The 17,624-nt window shown below is 34.4% G+C and overlaps 1 protein-coding gene across 1 annotated transcript; it reads right to left on the reverse strand.

The window, feature by feature from the left end:
* Window positions 1–12,713: 12,713 nt before the first annotated feature.
* LOC138337851 (uncharacterized) lies at window positions 12,714–16,213 on the reverse strand. Its single transcript, XM_069288285.1, has 2 exons — window positions 13,701–16,213; window positions 12,714–13,608 (listed from the first exon to the last, which is right to left on the reverse strand). The coding sequence occupies exons 1-2, from the start codon at window positions 16,211–16,213 to the stop codon at window positions 12,714–12,716; spliced, it is 3,408 nt and encodes a 1,135-aa protein (XP_069144386.1).
* Between the last annotated feature and the right edge of the window lie 1,411 nt (window positions 16,214–17,624).

Genomic DNA, 17,624 nt, shown 5'->3' on the forward strand with positions numbered 1-17,624 from the left:
TATCCCAATTTCATGAAAACCATGAATTATATGGTTAGATGTGAAGAGGATAAATATGTTGAATGACTACATTGATGTTAATTATGTAATTTCTTCTTAAATTGCTTTATTATGGCTATTTATTATGCATTATTGGGTGATTTGATGCATGTGGTCCCATGAATGGGAAAGAAGGTATGTATGATTATTCCTTCTTGAATTCAATTATGTAAGACGAATTACTTCAAAAGAATTGATGAGATAGCTAGTGTGTTGTTGTGGTGTTTATGCAAAAGTTCCCTCATCCATTACCCTAGACACTTTAATTAGGTATGATGTTTGTATGTGTATTATGATATGAGTACTAAATGATTGAAAGAAGTTCCTCATGATTCCAATAAGGTTTTGAGTGAAAGGTTGACTCATTTGTATGTGATTTCTAATGTAAATGACAGTTCTCTGTTACGATAACCAATGAGCTATAATGGTGAGATGTTTACATAGAGATGTAAAAGAGACTAATGTTAAAATTTGATGATGAGTATGATGATTACTAAAGGTAACAAATGATTAGCACCAAAAGGGCATGTTACTCAGATGAGGGTCTCAAATTAACTATGTCTTGCTCCACACATGGGTTTCCTCACATTTAGTAAGTCTGGATCTCTAAGATATGTGTTTTCTTATGAGATGGAAACCTCCATATTAACAAGTCGAGGTTTCTCCTAACAATCTCATTGACATTTACTATGTTCCCACATAGGATTGTTTCTTTGTGGAAACACTAGGTGTTTATGTATGAAAGGGTAGAACACAGGATACCATTTACACATTGTCTCATGTAGGTTATTTGACCTCCTTCAATGATGTAAATGTAAATGGACAAGTTAAGAAAGTGAACTCTTTTTATGGCTTGTCTTAAAGGTTACTATATAGTGCGAAAGAGGGTCTAAGTATACTTCACCGTGTAAAATTGTGTTATTTTACACATTTTTTTACCTATGATATGTGCTGGTGTATTCTAAGGGCTAGTCTATGTTTTTTTAGAGGATGGACACGCCGGATAAGTCTAGGTGGTGCTCCTCGGTCGTGACACTTTTGTACAAGACATGTGGGCCTTCAAGAACTAATCGACACCCAACTTTGACAAGCCTTCAACAAATTGAGTGGCTATCCATTGTGGTCGTCCTTTGATTCTTCCAGGCTGCTTCTTGGCCAACAGATGGTGTCCTTCTGAAGGTACCCTCATTGGTCATTGGGGGAGACGTACCCATAATGTATACCCCGAAACATTCTCATCTTGCTTCTAGCGTCGTGACCACTAAATTAGACCTCAAATAACACCCTTAGCTTCCATCCAAACACAAACGAACACACAAGCACATAGTCGATTAGTCTGTGAAAATCGTGGTAGTTCCTTGAAGTTTTACCTCAAACTCAACCAAACAGACTTATAAACTTATTTACCAATTATAGCAAGTTAACAACCTTTCAAACACAAGTGATGCCTTAGTTCACGGTAATTCATTTTTTGGGTTGTTACAGTCTCCCCCAATTTTAAACATTCGTCCTCGAATGACACTACGCACGTAAAGAGATAAGAAACAAAGAAAAAAGACCACCTGCATGCATATACTATGATAAATCATTGACATGGTTATGAGGAACATCACTCCACAACAATAAGGCTCAAACAACTTCATGAAATTGAAGAATGTAGAACTATATCTACGACCTCCGAATCCATCATTCTTTACAATTTATCATAATATTTGAGGAATATCCTTCTCCAAGTTACATCATGCTCATTTAAATATCACTTAACATATAATGCAATTGATATCAAACAACCATCACGAAATATTCTAGCAAGGCACATTTAGAGCAATTCCCCCCATAAAGGCTCGACATGCAACTTCTCAATAACAGATAACATATGTTAAACTAGAAAACTCATTACTACTTAGGTATGATTACCATTTACACGCATGAAGAAAATAGACAATCTATACTAAATGCACGTGAACTTGAAAAATAGAGTACATGTAAAACTCATTTTCTCATTTAGCAAGAATTCAGCCAAAACATCCATATCTTAAGGAGAATATTTGGAAGCTCATTTTTCTAGAAATACTCCAACATGAACCAAGATACTAGGAACTCTTGCTTTTAGCCTTGAATATGCTCATAAGTAAGATATAAGGACATCTCTCTCCCGACATCCTTACTACTAAACATACTCCCCAACTTGGGAGAAACCCATCTAAGGTCAACATGAACATAATATAAGAATATACATCAATAAACCATCAACCTTAACAACAACATTCTTACCCAAATCTTCAATTCACTATAACTCTTGAAACAACTTCAATCATCCATATCTCATTAACACCAAAGACTCTCAAAGCCTCATCATTTACCCACAACATTTCCTATGAAGATAACTCAAACTCACACATCAAATCATCACCTCCTTTATTGTTGAGGACTAATCAAGATAACATCAACTCTCCTTACTCATAACACATACATTTCTAACATCATTACTCATTATCATAAGGCAACTCATCAATCCTAAGGTCATTATAAAAACCTTATATATCCAATCTATCAAGTCACATATAACCTTTTCTATCTCTCCCTCTACATCTACAACCAAACTTACCAAAGGACCCAGTGTAAAGACTATCATATAAGGAACAAGGGAAAGAGATCATAAAGCAAATCACCTAGGCACTAATAGAAGAATGAAGAAGCGAAGCATTCTTAGCATCAAATAGACTCTTACTCATAATGTGGCGCCCTTCACATTATGAACAAAGCTAGAAGATTTGGTTTTGAGATAAACCTAATACCATCCTATAACCGTTTGCATGGTACAAAATTTTTAATGACCGAGGAGCATCGCCTAGCCTTTATTGGCATATTCGACATCTCGGAGGTCTCATAATAGGCACATGGATCATTCATTGAACACAATACTCAAAATGAGTAAGAATTTAAAACTATCTTCAGACAAGAAGAATACTTTCATTGATAAGAAAGAGGAAGACTTTAAAACATCTAACTTTATATTGTGTGTCATCAAAAAATCTAATAACTTCAGAGTACAAAATGAAACTAAGCCCATACAACACTTAAAATAAAGACTAAAGGACATAAAAGAACGTGTGGATCTTGTCCTAGAATATATGAGGGCTCAACAAAACATCATCTTCAACCCTTAGAACCTATCCATCATCCATAACATAGAAAGACTTACTATCCCTACACATTAGAAAAAAGGTTAAAGGAAGGGGTTAGCACATGAAATACTAGTATTAAATCAATGCAAAAACCATGCAAAAAGGGACATTTAGAATAGATATATTCTTTCATGACATTTTGATAAAAACATTCATAATAAGAGTTTAGGTATACAACACAAGTCAATAATCCTATATACGACATATTAAGGTAATATCAACATATAACACTGAACTCGATATTCATGAAGTAAGGCTTTTCATTATTAAGACTCACAACGTAAAATTACTCATTGTACCACCTAAGTAAGATATGTAGAGAGACCTCCCGTACACTCTCTTCAAACATAGCTATGTGATCCATATCTATCCTAGATAAGAACTTTTCTATTCATTAGCTTTAACTAAGTAAACATTATTTATTAAATCCATTTAAGAGATAACTAGACCATAATCGGACTTCACATAATGGTCGGGGAAGACTTAGGGAAATCACTTTAGCATTCTTAAAGCCTACTCTGCCCTGTATAGATAGTGTCCCATTCAACCACCCACACGTTGTAGAACATATCCAATACTTGAGATCACGTCCCACATTATGTGGATAGTCATTAATCGACATAGTCCATACTGTCTAGGTATAGAATCAGGTATAATAAAATCTCCACACCGTGAAAGGTGCTCTACGTGCGAAAGGTGCACCTAGTGTCACAACTCGGGAGTACCCCATAGAAGTAACATGGAATAATTCACCTTTCGGAGGTCATATACAGAGTAGTATTATCATCAGTAAATTTGGTGGAGTATATAAAACATTCATAACATTTTATATGCAAGAAATATCACTTCCATCATATATAAAATATAATAAATACATAGTAAGAATCTAAGTCTTTTTGTCATATTAGACTCAACATCATTAGATTACGTTAGGGTCACAACCATTATAACATAATAAATAACTAAACTATTGCATGACTTTAACATAAACTTGACATAGGACATCCTTAAATCATAAGGATTCTTTTCTTTGAGAATGGTAAACACACATCAAGCACTTAACCTTAGAGACATCATTTAATAATCCATAACCTACACTTAATGTAGAATACAAAATAAGAATGTTGTTAGTACAAATATACAATATGTATGGCAACCATAAAAAAACATTCATTTAAAAGGGGACAATTTATTTTGAAAACCATACATCATGCCTTTTTGAGAAAACTTTGTAAACATTGATAAGATAAGCATCATAGAATTCACATACTTCATTAACATTCACATTACCTTCATTTACTTTAACATAGACATTCCTACGAACATAGCATATCCTACGACACCTACTTCACATATGAAGCAACATGTTCCATCAAAACATATACAAGACTCACTTTAAGGCCACATGAAAGTCAAAACTACTAATAACATCATACTAGGCAATAGTCAACAAAAGCATACTTGGACTTCATATGACTTTGTCATCACTAGATCTTTCTCATAATGTCAGTTTATGCCTACTAGTGCAATGTACATGTGACGTCCCATAACCTCAAACATACTACATAAACTCGCGAAGAGACCACAAGCATATTATTTACATTATACAAAACATAAAAATATAGCAAACTTCATACATACCAAGTAAGACCTTCAGCGTTTAGTCAACAAACAACATTGTATATATAAGGTAACAATTCATCATTTAGATTAAATAGGAATCATAACATCCATATTTCCATAACAAGTACACAAAACTATAATGTCATGCATATGGACATAAACATACACATATACATATTGAACAACTTTCTTGAACTCCCATAAAAATCCACTTGTGCAATGCATAGGTAAAGTCTCATTACCTCACCTACACTAAGAAAAATTTGTTAGGTCATCTTAGTTAGGGTCCATTACATACTTCCATTGTCCATTTTAATTTTATTAAACTATTGACTTAACCTACACAAAGACCATACATGCTAAACATGGAATTTCGTATGGTAGAGCCTTACACCAACGTAAGGTGCTCTAAGGTGCCAAAGTAAAACATTAACATCATGCTAGTACATTAGGTGATATCACTTGCTACATGCTATGGGGCAAACAAAGTATATGGAACTTGGAGGCATATATGGATATCCTCATATATGCCAATTCGGACATTTTAGTTATCCACCTATGCAGGACTTTCGTGAACACGCCTTTCCATATTTTTAAGGGGCACCCCTTATCTCAAGTTCTCTCAGTTCTAAGATAAGTTTCTTTTATTGAAAAGACATTATTATTATTATAAAGTATGCTTTCAGGAGATTGGCATCCATAGTAACACAACCTAGATCATAGACTAGAATAGAAACTGACATGAGCTTTACATAGTGTGATCATCATAATCATGCATTGATATGTCATCAATTTTCCATCAATTACATAATCAACACATATATACATTTTCAAGAACTAAACACTGCCACCATAAGTGGACCATATCATAGAATTACATTCAAGGCCAATTCTACTACCAATACTATTGAAATTTAGAGGAATAAGCAATCTTACAAAATCTGCCTTGCCTTGATCATAAATGATCAATACACACAATCAATAAATATTACGAATACAGGGCAATAGCTATATGTAAGTTATGATAAACGAAATCATGCTTCATCTACCCTAACTAGTCTTCTTTATTAACTTTTATGTTTTACATGATCTCGGAGATTCATTATCATTTATAACTCTTCTAATAGCTAAAAAGTTTTATGTTCTACCTTATATTTTGATTGAACTATTTTTGGTTACAACCCAGTAGGTGACTCTGTTGTGGCTAGAAGAGTATTTACGAGTTTTCCTATATCTTTTCCCACTAGAGTTATCGGGGATCATTTGGTAGAACTTGATATGGTTGATTTTGATGTATTTTTGGGATTGATTGGTTGCATGCTTTTTTGCTTCAATTTATTCTCAAACAAGAGTTGGTAAGTTCAATTTTCCTAATGAACACGTCTTAGAATGGAAGAGGGTGACTCAGTCTGCTAAGATAAGCATGAACCTGATTAATCATCTCTGGGGTAGGTTGGGGTGGGGGGGGGGTAATTCCTTATTCTGTACCTGTTCGCTCTCCCCTTCCTCACCATCTCTTAATACTTCCTCAGTCAGTGGAGGATTCACCGCCCTAGTACTAGATAGGCCAGGTGTTTGTCTACTTCCTCTAGAGGACGTCCTCTCGCGACCTCTACCACGACTTCTTGTCGCTGCCTCTCTTCGAGCTACAGCTTCAGTGGCTGGTTCAGACGCATTTTGACTTGCCGGTGTTGGTACTGGCGCAGTTGTGGCTCTAGTTCTAACCATCTGCGAAATAGAGTGAAGATGGTCAGATACCAATTTGTATCACCTAGATACCAATTGGATCTAAGTAATAGCACGAAAGAAAGAAAGAATGGAATTTTCCTAAAGTCCTATAGCTTCTAAATGAAAACTAAATGCGTCCCCCTACAGTTCCTTAAGACTCTACTAGACTCCTTCTTGTGTGATGAGACCAACGAACCTAATTCTCTCATACAAAGTTTGTCACGACCCAAAACGAGCCGCGAGTGGCACCCACACTTATCCTACTATGTGAGCGAACCAACCAATCTAAACCCTAACATTTCAAACATAATAAACACAAAAATAATGTGGAAGACTTAAAACTGATTAACGAAATAAATAACTAACTTCTAAAACTCAAAATTATTATTATCCCCAAAATCTGGAAGTCATCACCACAAGAACATCTATCCTCAAATTGAAAAAGCTAAGAGTATCTAAGAAACTAAACATAAATAACAGCTAGTCTATGCCAGAACTTCAATGCTTCAAGACATGAAGAAGAAGATCCAGTCCAAGCTAGAAGCTTTAGCTAACCCTGAAATCTAGTGTAACGAAGACTGGCTAGAGTTGCGATTGAGTTGAAGACGATGGTATGTTTGCTGCACTCCACAAATAATAAAAAGTAAATATACAAGTAGGGGTCAGTACAAAACACAAGTACTGAGTAGGTATCATCGGCCAACTCAAAATAGAAAACAATATATATTAGATAATATCATAAAATCAACTACAATACTCAACAGGTAGCAACACAAGTACGAGAATCATTGATAAATAATGCCATGTACACCCATGAGGACTCAAGCCTCCATACCATACTCATTTGGGAAATAGGTTCATTAAATTGAGTATATTAACATATTTCAAGATTCATTCTCTTGACAATCCTGGTGTCGGAACGTGACACTCCGATCCTCATCATACTATCCAGGTGTCGGAACGTGACACCCGATCCACTATTACTATCCTGGTGTGACGACCTGTTTAGTCCTTTTGAGCAACAAACTTCAACTATGGAAAAACAGGCTGAGGCGACGGACCAAACGACGATCCGTCATGGGCACGACGGACCGTCGCAGGGTCTCGTTTCAAAAAACTTAGAAAATTTGAAATTGGGTACTGAAAATCGACTCTCTAAACTTTGTAACGGAGTGGCAGGACAGACCGTCACAGGTGTGACGGACCATCACAGGCCATTCACCCAAAATAAAGTCTTTGAACTCTGTGACGGGCAGCAGGACAGACCGTAGCAGGCGCGACGGGCCGTCACAGACTGCGAAATCCCAGTCTGGTCGGATTTCTGGTTAAGTTTTAAGGGACGTTTTTGACTATTCTTTCCTTAATTATAAAGTTCGTGGGTTTATATTAATAACTCAAATTCTTGGGGGTTAAAAGAGGTAAACCTAAGTTAATTAGTGGGGTATTATTGCCATCTTTTATTCTTAATTATATACTAATTAGGGTAAAAGAAAGAGGGTTTGAACAAGAAAATAGAAAGAACAAGAAGGGAGAGAGAGAAACGATCGAGAAGAAGAGGAAAACACCAAGCTTTGGGAAAATTCTTGTTTGATTCAATTCTTCGGTGGAGGTAGGTTATGGTTTTCATGCTATTCGTAGTAAACTCTTAATAGTGAATGATATGTGTTAGTAGTATTGTAAACCCTTCTATATGCTTAATTGCATGCTTGCATGAATGATGTGATTATGTAATTATGAATAAATAAGCATGATGAAGCTATTGAATTCCCAATCTTGAAACACTACACCATTTTCGGCCTACAGCAACACCACGTAAGTGTAGCCTAAACTAGCATAAAGTGTGGCCTTTGATAAAAGACTACACTTTTGGACATTCAGCAACACTTTTTAGGGGCTGTCCAAAAGAAGTGTAACCTTTGATATTAGGCAACACTTTTTAAATGTTGCCACCTTTGGCAACACTTATAAAGCGTAGCCAAATAGGAATAAAGGCACGCTTTGAAGACGTGCATTAGCAACACCTATTTTTTGTTAGACTACACTTAAAAGCGTTGCCTTTTTAGATTAATTGGTCACACTTAAAAAGTGTTGCCTTTTATTGGTCATCTATTGCAACATTTATAAAGTGTAACTTTATATCTCATCTATTGCAACACTTATAAGGTGTTACTTTATATGTCATCTATAGCAACACTTATTAATTGTAACTTTATATCTCATCTATAGCAACACTTACAAAGTGTTGATTTTATATCTCACCTACAACAACACTTACAAAGTGTAACTTTATATCTACCTAGAGCAACACTTTCAAAGTGTAACATTTTATCTACCTAGAGCAACATTTACAAAGTGTAACTTAATCATTTATAAGCCTACATGTAGCATAAATATATATAATATATTTACATACATACAAGTGACCTAAAACACAAAATGAACTAATTAAGCATTAAATTGAAGAGATATTTCAAATAAACTTCGAGAAATATTTCATGTACAACCAAAACATAGAAAGTGATTGCTTAAAGATCTCTAATATCAACAAGTTCCAAAAACCCAAAAGTGTCATTCAAACGTATATGACAACAATACAAAAATTTCTTCATCTTTTGCCACAATGGATCGAGTTTACTTCTAGCCAAATTCAAATTCAGTTACCTACATTTTCCTGCACATTTAAAATAAAATTATAAGTTTGTGAATTAATTGTGGAAGTGCATAATCAGAGAGAATTCACTGCAAGACAACCAATCCAAATCTAAATACAATTTCAACGTAAAAATTACACATTATAAGGACTACAACATTTGTGCAGTCTTCTGTTGTTGGCTCTCAAAAATTAAACTTCAAAAGTTTAATTTGTGCAGTCTTCTGTTGTAAACTTCAATGTAAAAATTACACACAAGTAGTTCAAACAAACCAGTGATGACCACTAGAAACAAGGTTCATAACATACTCTAGAAGTGTCCACAAAAATCAATACATAACAACATGAACATGATATTTTCAAAGAACTGCAGCATAGGCCAAGGTTCATCATCAGACTGCATCTCTAGTGCATACAAAAAAGACACAAACATCATCAGACTGTATCTCTAGGGCAAGGTTCATCATCAGACAGTGAACAAAAAATACAGACAAGAGAAATGTTTAGTAAGAAGAAAAGGAATGCTATAAAAAGACACAAACAAAATCTTGAACAAGTTAAAGATTTAACAGACAATGAACAAAAAATAGAGGACCAGTAGCAAGAAAAACCCCTACAGATTTTCCTCTCCAATTTTCTTTGCCTTGTCTGTAGTTTAACAAGTAACCATTAAGGATCTAACAAACATAATAAATCTACCCACAAGATCACAGGCTGCACCACATTAATACTAACAGCCACAACCACCTAGCTAACAGACACCAATATGAATAAAATAGCAATAGCTTCATAAAGGTGCAGACAGACCATTAAAAGACCAGCTACAATAGCCTTTACAATGAGCTGGATTCAGAAGCTAAAGGTAGAAAATAGTGTCATCATTTTTTTAATTGAACACCATTGGAATATGCCATAAAACATAATGTGTTAGCCACAGACTCCTCAATTGCACAATACTAATAGAACAATTATTCAACTAACGATTCGAATGCTTAAACCAAAAACAAAAACATTCTTAACAGTTATAAATAGGTGGACTAAACTTAGACAAGTAAAAATAAGTTTTGAATATCATTACCAATAACACCAACTAAACTAGAAGAAAAACAATATTGACACTATTAATAGAGAATTTGAAATATAAAATACCTTTTGATGAACCGAATCTTGAGCTGACCCCGAAGAATATGGAAGATTTGTGCCTTTTACAGCTTGTGCACTACTTGCATCAATAGGTGAAGCAAGGTTAGATCCAACACACCCGGGTATATCTTGAAAATTCAATCCAGGGTTGTTTTGCAGCAATTGAGTGAATAAATGTCGCATTTCTTCTCTCAATTCTTCCTTTAGAGAAGTGATTTCATCGGCATACTTTTGTTTTAGATTGTTAATTTCCTCATCTTTCTTCAAAGAACTTGTTGTCACTAATCTACCATAGCACCTAACTCGACCAGGCTGCTCCTTTCCAAACACTGCCCTAAATGCATCATCAGCTGTTTCCCCAGAATTTTGGCGACTTTGAAGTTCAGCCTATTGAATAAAATTGGCATCCATAGTGAATTGTAAGTAGTATCAAGCATTAAAACATTACGATGAGTTCTCGAACTTTTTTTGGCTTCGACATTTCTAGATTGATTTAACAGACGTGAAATAAGATATTTCTTTTATAATGAGTTCTAAATCATACAAGGTTTAAAACATACCTTTTGTACTACAATCAATGTCAATTTCCTTTTCGACATCACATTTATCTTTACTGAATTCTTCTTGTTCCACACGATCATCCAATCCTTTGTTATGTTCATTAATAGTAGGAGTATGCATAAATTCGACATCACTTGTTGTGTTGTTGTCAAGTTTTGTTTCATCATCTTTGTGTATCCCTAGATCTTTTAGAAACTGATCAAGAGTACTAGCTGGTATGACCGGCTTCCTCTTTACCTGTTTGCAATTCGGTAGATCAAGAATATCATGTCGTGCCTCTCCATTACCTAGTGCTGTTCCAGTCGCATGTGCTGAAGCAGTAACATCTTTCTTCAATGACGTATGGAACCTTGAAGATGATTGAATGACTGATTTGTTCCCAAGCAATTTACTCTTTCCTTGTTGTGGAATGAAATCCTCAAAATTCTTTCTTTTATGTGATATTAGTGCCTGCTCTTTCTTAGCTTTATCATTGCGTTCATTTGCAAGTTGTTCTCTCTTAATCTTGAATTTGTTGGCCAATTCAGCACTTGATCGGTATTGCATATCAACATCCAGATTCTTCAATGGACTTTGACCTTTGTTTGGATTTAAACCCTTTTGCTTTAGCATTGTTGATTGATTCATTGTTTTTGCTTTGTTTAAATCTCTTCAATTTTTTTCCCAATAGTAAGTAAACCTACAAAATAATAAGATTGTTTAAGTGAAAGAAGTAGCAGCAATGTAATTTTGATATAAGGTTCACAGATGGATAGCTTCTTATAGTAGATTGCAACATTTTAGTTTCTAAAATTTTCAGAATTTCTCTAATATCCAGAACTTCCAAAATTTCCTGAATTTATACATTAAAGTACTGTATAATATTGTAGAACTTATACAAAACAGTAATGTAATTACAGAACACATTTTAAATCACATAATAAGTCAAACACACATACGCACATTAATCTAGGTGCAACACTATAATGAGTAAAGGTGCTAAAAGAGGAAGTAGACATAATATCATATACACAGAGTCAGGATCTCTCATATAAAGGATTCATATATGCAATACCAACTAATTGATATAAAGCATAATTGTTGATACAATTTAATTAAATTTGGTATTTGTCATAAGACTCATTAGTCTGCTTATAGACTTAGCTAACAATGTGCATGTGGGATTTAGTGAATTTTTTGTAAGGCATAACTCAATATTGTAAAGAAATGGGCTCTAATAAAGCAGAATGAATAGGGACTGAGGAGTGTAACTTAATACCACTATGTAACTGAATACCACAGTAAAACAGGACGGATTGAAATTGGAAGAACTACATGAACAAACAGAAAAAATTGATAACATATGAAACAAGATATTTCAAACAACTGCAGACGCGACTGTTTAAAAACTGGAGAGCTTCTTATTACTTAAATTAATAAAAGGTAAAGAGTTGTACCTCTCTCGGAGCGACAAACTCCGGACAACGACCAAATCAGAAGCAACTTCAAACTACAGAGTTGAATGCCTCTAATGCCAACTGCCTGATAATAAAATGAAACCAGAAAGTATATTAATAACAAACAACCAAATCAAGCAAAAATCAGCTAGAAGTATAGGTTCCTCAATAAAATATTAATCAGATAAGAAGGCAACATATTACATTCTACAGATTAGATATATTAATGTGTTTTACCAAAAAAACTATTATATTACAAAAAAAACAGTGAGTGAGCACTATATGATCATCACAACAAAACTATTATATTATAAAAAAAAACAGTGAGTGAGCACTATATGAAACTCATGGTGTGTCTTCTTCAGACTCGACTTCATCATCAAACTCATCTTCATACTCATTTTCAGTCTCGTCTTCAAGCGCATCTGAAAACTCATCTTCATACTCATTTTCCGACTCATCTTCGAACTCATCTTCAAACTCTTCTTCATACTCGACTTCAAGTTGTTGATTGACAAATTCCTCCACATGCACATCAATGATTGTTTCTGGTAAATCAGTCCTTGTTAAGAGTACTTCACCATTATCTTTTGGTATAGATGGACCCTTCGAATGTTCAGATGGCTCATTTTCATAACTTTGTGGGAGATTAGATTCAACTTCATCACCCATGTTAAACAGGTCTCTTGGAACAGTCTTCATAACATAATGTTTATCTTGATCATATGGATCTTGCACATAGAAGCATTGGTGTACTTGAGATGCAAGCACAAAAGGCTCTTCCTGGGAACATCTCTTGTTAAAATAGACATAAGTAAGGCCATAAACATCTTTTTCAACCTCATACCAATCACACTTAAATAAAACAACCTTAAAATTGCTGTAATAGTTTAATTCAACAATATCAACTATTCTACCATAATAAGTCAAATCTGCAGCAATCGGATTTTTATCCTTTGAACTTGCAAAGCTTGTAGTTGAGGCAATTAGTGTAACACCACTATTTTGTGTTTTACGCCTTGTATCACGCTGCCTAACATGGAATCTATATCCATTTATGAGATACCCAGAATATCTTTTCGCAACAGAATTTGGTCCTCTAGATAATTGTTTTATCAAATCAGACACATCCTCTTGCAAAGCACGAGTTTCAAACCATTGAGAGAAGTTTTGACAATGATTCTTTGCTTTTCTCCATTTAGATCTTCGTGACTGATTATTAACCTCTTGCTCATGCTCTCTACAAAACATTTATTTTATTTGTTAAAATAATAAATTAAATAAGATAAAAATTAATTATACAAAAAGAATACTATATTCAAATTAAGGTACCTAATATATTCTTGAACATCGTCACAATTTCCCAATAAGTATGCATGTGCCTTACTTAGTGGCTTGTCATCTAAAATGATTGGATCAGTTTTCTTTGCTCCTAAAGGAACTCCTTTGTTAGAAAACAAACTCACAGGTTCTGCGTCACTTGGGTCACATTCATCATTATTTCGCGCTCTCCTATTAAATCTGGTATGCACACCCCGATGCAGATATTTTGAGAATAAATTCATGCAATCTATTCCCACTCGTGTCTCTGCTATGCAACCTTCTGGAAAACGCCTGTTGCGAATGTATGATTTGAATGTACCCATTTCTCTTTCAGTGGAATACATCCATCGATTTTGCACTGGGCCGCCTAATCTCACTTCATTCACCAAATGAATAGGCAAATGAATCATGATATCAAAAAATGAAGGAGGAAAAATTCGCTCCAACTGATTTACTGTTTCTATGATCTCTACTTCTAAGAAATCTAGTTCCTCCAATGTGATTACTTTTTGGCACAAACGATAGAAGAAGGAACTTAGACGAATCAAAGGAATAGCCACATGATCAGGAAGAATGCTTTTAATTGGTATTGGAAGCAAGTAATGTAACATGAAATGAGCATCATGGGTTTTATAATTAGACACCTTTCTTTCATCCAAGTGCACACACCTAGATATATTTGAGGCACTACCATCAGGTAGCTTGGCTGTCTTTAAAACTCCACAAAAGATGGATTTCTCTCCATTTGTCATTGAGAAGCATGCCTTTATAAGCTTTGTTGTCTTACTATCTTCTGTATCTTGTGGATGAAGGTTCTTCTTGATTCCCATATCTTTCAAATCATACCGTGCTTTTGCATGATCCTTTGTTTTTCCTGAAATATCCAAAAGAGTTCCAAGTATGCTATCAACTATGTTCTTCTCTATGTGCATTACATCAAGGTTGTGACGTAACAAGTTATGCTGCCAGTAAGGTAATTCAAAAAAAATTGACCTTTTTTTCCATGGGCCATCATTTGATCTCTTTTTCTTTTTCCCAAACACATTTTCAAAATCACGTAAGCTATTAAGAACATCAATTCCCTTTAAAGGAGCTGGAGGAGTCCTAAATTCAGTTTTTCCATTGAATGATCTTTTGTTTGATCTCCATGGATGATCCATCGGTAGAAAAACACGATGATCCATATAGCACATTTTTCGACTATGTTTAAGATAGCGAGAATTAGTGCCATAGTTACAGCAAGGGCAAGCAAACTTGCCTTTTGTACTCCAACCAGATAACATAGCATATGCAGGAAAATCACTGATTGTCAACATAAGGGCTGCCCGCATTTGAAAAGTTTCATTTCTGGAAGTATCATATGTTTCAACCCCAGAATCCCATAATAATTTTAACTCGTCTATCAATGGTTGTAAGTAAATATCAATGTCATTTCCAGGTGATCGTGGTCCAGGTATAAGTAAAGAAAGTATGGAATATTCAGATTTCATGCACATCCAAGGCGGCAGATTATAAATCATTAACATAACTGGCCATGTGCTATGTGATATACTCATGGTTCGAAATGGATTGAATCCATCACTTGACAAGCCAAGTCTCACATTGCGACAATCTAGTGTGAAATCTGGATGCACCCTATCAAAGTCTTTCCATGCTAGACCATCAGCGGGATGCCTTAACTTTCCATCTTTAGAACGTTTCTCTTCATGCCACCTCAACGAATCTGCCATCTTTGAGCACATAAAGAGCCTTTTGAGTCTAGGAATTAATGGAAAGTGTCTTAAAGTCTTTGCAGAAACTCGATGTTGCTTTTTTGAAGACTCAAGCTCACTATCAACTTTAGGAGCTTGAATATACCGTGAAGCTCCACAAGTGTGACAAAATTCGTCTTCCTTATGATCATTCCTGAACAACATGCAATCATTTGGACATGCATCAATTTTATCATAATCCAGACCAAGATTCTTAACCATAGACTTGGTTTTATTGTAAGACTGGGGAATGTTCAACTCGGGAATCGCCTCTTTTAATAACTCTAGAAGAGAAGTGAATGATTCATTGCTCCATCCATGTAAACACTTCAACAAATATAAGCGAAGTGTGAATGATAATTTAGAGAAACCTATACAACCAGAATATAATTCTTGGTTTGCCTCTTCAAGTAAGCTATAGAATTTCTTGGCATCTTCATTTGGACCATCATAAACTCCTCCAGCCTGTGCAACATCTCTAAATTGATCATTCAACAGCCCATCAATATCATCACACGAGTAATCCATATCATCATCAACATTCAACTTGATATCCCATTCCCCGTGATTGATCCATCTAGTATAGCCTTTAATGAATCCATGGCATATTAGATGATCATACACTACATTCCTTCGGTTCCAAAGAATATTACAACATTTCGCACATGGACACTGAATTTTCTCTCCATGAGGATCTCCATAAGAGTAAGCAAAATCTAGAAATGATTCAATGCCATCAATATACTCTTTGCTATACCTTGCTAAATTCATCCAATTCTTGGATGGGATATGTGAACTCCTAGAAGAATATATCAATATTTAGTCTTTCAGCAATAATCATGAACCACTTAACAAATAAGTTTTAAAAGTCACGAGTAATCTATCAGAATCATGTGTTATCAGATGATAAAAATTTCTTACCTAGTCATGAGGCGTTCACTATGTCAAATCAAACCTTTAAACCTCCACAAATGTTTTTCAATGCTGATGATACTATAAATAAAAAAATAAGTACAATTAATAGGATATACACAATTAAGAAAGAAAATAAATAAATATAACTCAAATGATTAAAAGTTAAAGTTTTGTAATTGAATTTGGAGCTTTAGTACTTTTAGAGTTTTATGAGCTTTTAGAGTTAAAGCTTTAAAATCTCATTCTTGTGCACACAAAATCAGAGAAGTATCAAATATCTAATACCATGTTTAAACATTCAAGCAAACATTCTTATGATCCTATAATAGATATTCGATCAACGACTTATGAATTTCTCTTTGTATTAGAAATACAATAATTTTTATATTTGTTGTCTTAGTAATAAAACAGTTTCCAAATTTCACTGTATTAGTGACACAACAAGTTTTTATATTTCTAAACTGTTGTATCTGTGATACATGAAGAAAGATCTTTTTTATCCTTACTTTTTGTGGTGAATGTTTTGTGAGTCTAATATTTTTTATAAATGTTATCATGTTATTAAGATTTCGGCATGAATGAATGTAAACTAAAGAACTACAATACACCCAACCCAATCAATAAAAACATTATGCGTCATAGTCCAATGATATTCAAAAGGTCAAGCATAAGAGTAGAAAGAAATAACTTTAAGTGAAATAATGAAAGCATCAGAATGACGATATGAAACCTCCATTACCGGCCTAAATTTATTTGTTTCAGGTGGATTATTCTAAAATACTCTTGCTTGACACAGAAAAATTTGTTTCAGTTGGATTACCATTAAAGTAGGATGCTTGATTACTCTTTATGTTGTGTTTATCTTTCTCCCGTATTTAGTGTGGATTCTTACGTAGAATTTATCATCAGTGTTGTTAACTGTTTGCTTGACACCGAAAAATCATTCTTTTGTAATCTGTGCATCTGCTTGATGCTTTATTAATGACATCCTTCTTACTTCACAAAAAAATGTCTATGCAGATGTGTTGTCTTATGAGCATATTTGTCGTATAAAGTGGGAAGAAACACAGACTCTTATGATCATATCTGGCATGTACAGTAGGGAAGAAACATAGACCAGAACAATCCACACAATAATTCTGAAAATTATAGACACCAACAAAATGGTCTCAAACTATTCTAATTTGCTCTGAGATGAGTAGTTAAGCAATCAAAAAGTTTAAGTCTGTTATTAAAAGTAAAATCAAGTCTTCAAAACACAATGTGC

The sequence above is a fragment of the Solanum lycopersicum genome, chromosome 8 (assembly GCF_036512215.1).
Source record: "Solanum lycopersicum chromosome 8, SLM_r2.1".
Classification (NCBI taxonomy): domain Eukaryota; kingdom Viridiplantae; phylum Streptophyta; class Magnoliopsida; order Solanales; family Solanaceae; genus Solanum; species Solanum lycopersicum.